Raw genomic sequence first — 7214 nt, 5'->3', positions numbered from 1 at the left:
ATTGACAGAACAAAAAGAAACAAAACCAAAAAGAAAAATAACTAAAAGGAATGGTAGAGAAGCAAAGAACCAACGTCAGAAATTTGGGGATTTTTCTCTTGGAAGTTAGAGAAATTTAAAAAAAACAAATAAAAGAAAACTGACAAAAGATACCCAAACATCTCTTAATTATCTCCACAATCCCTAAATTTACTCCCACTAATCCCACTAACCTACAACCACTCTAGAATCCTCATTCAGCCGAAATTCTTGTCCATCATCCTGCAAAAATAACACCTATGTTCAAGAAGGGATTCGAACTCCAAACCTCCAACACACCAACACACATCTTAACCACTTGAACCAGCAGGCTCATTTTGATATGGTTTTACAATTAATTAAATATAAGTCCACTGAACAGAGATATGGCTTATATTAGAAAACTAGCAAAATTTTCCAAGGGGAAGCCTTGAACCCAGGACCTCTCACACACCCCCAGAACACTTAACCAATAAAGAAAATACATATTTGTCATATTTTAACAGAAACAAAAATAGGAATTTTGGGGCATTACATCTCTACCCTCTAAAAGAAAATTTCGGCCTCAAAATTTACTTGATCAGAACAAATGAGGATACTACTGACACATTGTATCCCTAGGCTCCCACGTGGCATCTTCAGTGCTAAGATTCCGCCATACCACCTTCACTAATGGAATAGACTTCCTTCGAAGAACCTTTACATCGCGATCCAGAATCTGAATTAGCTCCTCCTCGAAGGTCAAATCTAGCCTAACCTCAATCTCCTTAACAGGAATAATATGAGTAGGATCAGAGCGGTAACACCTCAACATCAAGATGTGGAATACGTCATTAATACAGTCTAGCTCTGGAGGAAACTCCAACTGATAAGCTACTGGTCCCACTCACTTCAGAATCTGGTACAGTCCAATAAACCTAGGGCTCAGCTTGCCTTTACGACCAAACCTCAGAATCTTTTTCCATGGCGGAACCTTGAGAAATACGAAGTCCCCCACAAAATACTCAATCTCATGTCTCTTTAGATCAGCATAGGACTTCTATCTATTAGAAGCCGCCTTCAGACGATCCTTGATCAATTGAACCTTATCCTCAGTCTCAGAAACCAACTCAAGACCCAAAACTCACCGTTCACCCAACTCATTCCAACATAAGGGAGTACGACACTTATGACCATACAAGGCTTCGTAAGGTGCCATCTGAATACTAGACTGGAAGTTGTTATTATAGGCGAACTCTGCCAACAGTAGACAATCCTCCCAATTGCCTCTAAAATCAATAACACAACTCCTCAACATATCCTCTAGTATCAAAATCACCTCTCAGATTGACCATCGGTCTAAGGATGAAACGCAGTACTGAAGTCCAACCTGGAACCCAGAGCCTCATGTAGCTTCTTCTAAAATCGAGACTTGAAGCGAGGATCCCTATCAAAGATAAACGAAATTGGTACCCCATGCAGTCTCACTGTCTTAGAAATATAAAGCTTTGTTAGCTTCTATAGAGAATAATCTGTCCTAACTAGTATGAAGTGCATAGACTTGGTCAATCGATCCACGATGAACCACACTGAATCCTTCTTAGTGGGTGTTAAAGGAAACCCTTCCATCGTTAGTCGCTCCCATTTCCATAATGGAATCTTAACTGACTGCGGCAAGCCTAAAGGCAACTAATGCTCAGCCTTAACCTGCTTGCATGGCAGACATCGTGCCATGAAATCAGTAACCTCATGTTTCAATCCTGACCACCAGTACAGTTCTCGAAGATCTAGGTAAATCTTATTCCCACCAGGATGCATAGCATAAAGGCTACTATGTGCTTCTCTCAAAATAGACTGCTTCAGATCAGTATAATTCGGTACACAAATCTGACCACGAAAATAGAATACCCTATCACTATTCAGCCCAAAGTCCGTAGTGTTGCGACTTTCAACCTGACGAAACCGTAAACTCAGAGACTCATCCCCCAACTGTTTATCTCGAATCTGTCCAATCCAAGTCGGCTTAACTTGCAACTCAGCCAACAGACTCCAATCGTCGAGCGAACATCGCTTTCAGATCAGTCATCGCCCTATGACTCAATGCATCAGTCACCACATTAGCCTTGCTAGGATGGTACTCAATAGTACAGTCATAATGTTTCAGTAGTTCAATCCATCTACACTGCCTAAGATTCAACTCTTTCTAAATTAGGAGGTACTTGAGGCTCTTGTGATCAGTGTAGATGACACACTTCTCACCATACAGATAGTGCCTCTGGATTTTCAAAGAGACCACAACGATGGCTAATTCTAAATCATGCATCGAGTAGTTCGCCTCATGCGTCTTAAGCTGACGTGAGCATATGCTACTACCTTACCATCCTCCATTAACACACATCCCAAACCGACATGTGATGCATCACTATAAACCGTGAACTCCTTTTCAGGTTCAGGTTGTATCAGAACAGGAGCATCAGTCAATACATTTTTGAGCTTCTTTAAGCTCTCTTGATGTACATCAGTCCGAAAAATGGCACACCCTTTCGTAGCAGCTTAGTTAAGGGTCCTGCAATTAGTGAGAAACCTTCTATAAACCGTTGATAATAACCTGCCAGCCCAAAAAAGTTGGGGATCTTAGACAGATTCTTAGGCTGCTTCCAATCTAATATAACCTCAATCTTTTGAGGATCCACACGAATCCCCTCAGTAGAAACCACGTGTCCTAGTAAACTTACTTCACGTAACGAGAACTCGCAAACTTAGCATAAAGCTACTTTTTCCTCGAAATCTAAAGAACAATCTTAAGATGCTCGTCATGCTCATCCTTAGTCTTTGAATAAACCAATATATTATTGATGAACAGTACTACAAACCGGTCTAGATAGGGCTGACATACTCGGTTCACCAGATCCACGAAAGTTGCCGGTGCATTAGTTAGTCTAAATGGCATCAGTAGGAACTCATAGTTACTATAACGAGTCTTAAATGTCGTCTTATGCACATCAACCTCCTTAACCCTCAACTGATGATACCCAGAACGCAAGTCAATCTTAGAGAATAACAAAGCTCCTCGAAACTGGTCAAATAGGTCATCGATCCTCTGTAACGGATACTTGTTCTTGATGGTCAGCTTATTTAGTTGCCGGTAGTCAATACACATCCTCACGGATCCACCCTTCTTCTTAACAAATAGTATCGGTGCTCCCCACGGAGACACTAGGGCGGATGAACCCACAATCTAACAATTACTAAATCTGAGCCTTAAGCTCCGTAAGCTCTTTCAGTGCCATTCGATAGGGAGCGATAGACATCAGAGTTGTACCAGGTAAAAGCTTAATCCCAAACTCAACTTTTCGATTCAAAGGTAAACCTGGTAGCTCCTCAGAGAAGACGTCTGAAAAATCTCTTACAGTGTAGATATCCTTTACAGTAGAGTCCCCAGAAGTGGAAACACTTACGTAGGCCAAGTACACCTCACATCCCTTGTAAACTAGTTTCTCAGCTACTAGTGCAGATATCACACTAGCCAAATAATTCTGGCATTCTCCAATCTTGACTACCTCATTATTTCGCACAATCCAGACTGACACAATGCAGATATCCTCAGTTCTCAAGATGACCCTCTTAGTCACACAATCCAGACTGACACAATGCTTGACCAACCAGTCTATACCCAGAATTATATCGAACTCCCCAAACAGAAGCTCCATAAGATCTGCTAGAAAAATAGTTTCTTGCACCCTTAAGGGTACATCCTTATAGAGTTTACTAACCTAAATAGATTGCCCAATGGACTCAGCACGGTGACCTCAGTCGTAATGCTCTCAACCAATAACCCTAGATTTTTAGAAACAGAACAGGCTATATAGGAATAAGTAAATCTTATGTCTATCAGAGCAAGATATAGTACATCAAAAATAAGGAATGTACTAGTGATGACATCAGGAGCATCTCTGTCCTCACGATGATGAGCAGCATAAATAAGAGCAAGCTGTATCACGTCAGTCTGTCCAGTTCCTCTGCCAGATACTCTCTGCCCATGGCCCATACCGTTACCACCCTTGGCCTAAACATGCCCCCTCGGTGGTTGCTGAACTACCCTTTGTTGCTGTACAGTACCAGAACCCGTAGCTTGCATCTAATTAGCTCTCAGCGGACACTCCCGAATACGGTGCTCTAATGACCCACACCTCAAACATGCCCCAGTCCTCCTCCAACACTCACCCTGATGGCGTCTACCATAATCTCCACATAGCTGCAACCTAGTTAGAGCAACAGGGGGCCCACCTCTAATTGGCCCATCGATCCTGGCCTTTTTCTTAGGCCTTTGTACCGAACTTGAGGGCTCTGAATCCCTCCTGTTCTTACCCCTCTCTCTATCTCTATTTTGGTGCTCAGTGCACTTAACGTCCTTGGCGATCTTTACCTACTTGACTAGAATAGAAAAATCTCACTCCCTCTGCGGAGCTGTCAGAACCCTCAAACTATCTCTGAGGCTATCCTCAAAGTAGACACACCTCTCATACTCCGATTCCACAATACCTCGCGTATAGTGGCTCAATCTTATGAACTCGACTTCATACTCGGCCACAGATCGATCCCTCTGAATGAGATTCAAAAACTCTCTCCTACGAGTGTCCACATAATTGGCTCCCACATATTTCCCCTAGAAGGTGGTCTTAAAGAATTCCCATGCCAGACATTCGGGCTGAGTGCCCTCCTTAACAGTTAGCCACTATTGATAAGCCTCATCTCGTAACAAAGAGACCATACCCTTCAGTTTCTGCTCAGGGGTGCAATCCAAGTCATCCATAATCCACTCCGTGGCCTCAGTCCAGTGTTCAGCCACATTAGGGGCGACTCTTGTGACACCCCTAAATAACTCAGCTCCATTGGACCAGAGTCATTCAGCAACTGACCCTCGGCACTCAGATCTAGTGTTGGGCCCAGCAACCCTCTCCAGTATCTTTAACATAGCTTGGGACAATACGTCGTCCCCAGCTATGCAATCATGGGACCCAGTCTCAGTAGCAGGTGACACTGGCGTCTCACTCATTTCTGGATTTGGCATACTGCCTAGTGAAGAAGACTCAATTCGAGCCCCTCTACGGCCTCTACCTCGGCCTCTGGTACCTCATCTGCAGATACCTCGTGTGCTCATGTCTAGTTAGATTTATCTGTATTACAAAATTTATGAATCAGTTATGGTTTCAGTATTTATTACTAGATATTTTATGTAAACAGTCTCAGTAATTCAGAGTGATTTTTGTAAATTGCAGCCTCTATTAGTTTTGCTACAGTCTCAGTTTTACTATAGTTTCAATATACACAATCTTGAGTGTTTTCGCTATATACTACGCACAGTAGTTTCAGAATGTACTATCTATAGTATTTTCAGTTTGAACTTATCACAATTTTAGAATACTTACAGGATGGCGCCAAAGACTCGGTGTACCACATACTAAGTCAAATCAGTTCAAAAATTTTTGAGATTAATTCTTCAAAAACTAATTTTTGAAACCCAAAATCTACAGTTGAGTTTTGCAACCTTGCACTGATACCACTAAATGTAACACCCTAAACCTGACCTAGACGTTACGGTAGAATCTGATGATGTCACATGGAATGGAATTTTAAAATCGAATTACCAAGTCAAAACTGTTCTCGTTTATTATCTTCTATTTATCTCTCGTCAAATTCAAAATTGTTTTCTCATTAATTTAGTTTGTTCAAAACCTATTTTGTAGCAGGAGCTTTCAAAACGATGATGTTTATAGAAAATCATTTACTTTTAGAAAAACATCACGTTTGATAAAACTGAGTTTTGATGCAGTTCAGCAATCCGTGAAAAATAGTTAAAATCCCAAAACAATGGTAAATGGTCCAAAAAGTCCCAAATCACATAAAAAATCTAGAAAAAAAAAAGGAATTAAAACCATTAAAGAGATAAGAACCATTCAATAAACTTATGGTCACTGCTGAGTCTCCCGCTACACCAAACCGTCTAAGTCTAGGGATTACCTGTACAGATAAAATAGAAAGTGTTGAGTTTACGTAAACTTAGTGTGTAATCCCTACAGAAATCATACATACAGTCAAACAACAGTTATCAGTCAAATGCAATCTGGGCCTAAGCCCATTTCAGTGTTAGTAGCAGTTTAGGCCTTAGCCTATTATAGTTTCAGTATCAGATATGCATCAATCAGTTTATAGAGTCCTACCCAACTAGCCTCTACACATCATCTCCGTGCATCCCTACACTCCATGTGGGGTTTAAAACACCCACCCATCCCTACACTACAAGTAGTAACGAATGCGACGCATAATCAGTAATTTGAAGCTGAGCTGTTAGATAATAGTCTTAAGAGTCTTTCAGTACACTTCCTCTAAATATCAATATCCCAACCCAATGCAATACAACATACAATATATGACATACTAATATACGAATTCCTGTTATACATACAGTTCAGTATTCATGCATATAATCACTGTGCATACAATTCATATATTTAGGGTCTAAGTAGTGCTTGTCGACCCTATAGTAGGTTCATAGTCGACTTGGGTGACCCATGCAACCTTAGAATACATTTCAGTTAAATGGGCTTACACACCCATGTGGCCTACTCGTGTGGCCCGTACGGCCCAGTTTGTCCTTGGCCGTGTGGATCACACGGCCTGGCCCAGAATACCACACGCTCGTGTGGCCCATACGACCCAAATCAGTCTAGCCCGTGTGTTGCACACGGCCTTCTTAGCCTTCATACGGTCGTGTTTTATGCGCACGGTCTGGTCTCGACGATCACACGCCCGTGTTACGGTACACGACTTACCATACGGGTGACCACATGTTTGTGTGACGTCAGCAATGGGGTTTTTGGCTTTTTCAGAAACCCCTTTTTCTACATTTTCGGGTACACACCTGATGTCGTTTCGAACCAAAAGAACTCCAGAACAAACCAGCACTTAAAATCGACAACCAAACTCCACAATTAATCCTAACTCACGAATAAACCAAAACTACAATATTGACAACAGTTCAATTAAACCATTCGTCTTTTACCCCAACACTCCGAGTAAATATGTAGCACCCCGAACCCGAGACCATCCCCGGTGTCGGACGCGAGGGGTTAACGAGCCAAGTCCTCTTAAAGCACCGACCAATTTGGCATTTCCAGACAGGCTGGAAAACTGCGTCACTGTCGCCTTAAAAATCA

The 7214-nt window shown here is 41.8% G+C and overlaps 1 protein-coding gene across 1 annotated transcript; it reads right to left on the bottom strand.

The window, feature by feature from the left end:
- Positions 1–3245: 3245 nt before the first annotated feature.
- LOC108484877 (uncharacterized) lies at positions 3246–4045 on the bottom strand. Its single transcript, XM_017788764.1, has 3 exons — positions 3928–4045; positions 3771–3834; positions 3246–3639 (listed from the first exon to the last, which is right to left on the bottom strand). Exons 1-3 carry the CDS (start codon positions 4043–4045, stop codon positions 3246–3248), a joined length of 576 nt encoding a protein of 191 aa, XP_017644253.1.
- Positions 4046–7214: the final 3169 nt, after the last annotated feature.

This window comes from Gossypium arboreum, chromosome 13, assembly GCF_025698485.1.
Source record: "Gossypium arboreum isolate Shixiya-1 chromosome 13, ASM2569848v2, whole genome shotgun sequence".
Lineage (NCBI taxonomy): Eukaryota > Viridiplantae > Streptophyta > Magnoliopsida > Malvales > Malvaceae > Gossypium > Gossypium arboreum.
This window is presented reverse-complemented; position numbering and strand designations above follow the sequence as displayed.

Excerpts from the sequence above, each read along its gene's own strand:
- LOC108484877 (XM_017788764.1), bottom strand. The coding sequence starts at position 4,045 with ATGGGCCATGGGCAGAGAGTATCTGGCAGAGGAACTGGACAGACTGAC. Across the intron at positions 3,835-3,927 it reads TGCTCCTGATGTCATCACTA|GGTTATTGGTTGAGAGCATT; the intron begins GTACATTCCTTA and ends CTAAAAATCTAG. Across the intron at positions 3,640-3,770 it reads CCATTGGGCAATCTATTTAG|TCTGGATTGTGTGACTAAGA; the intron begins GTTAGTAAACTC and ends GCATTGTGTCAG.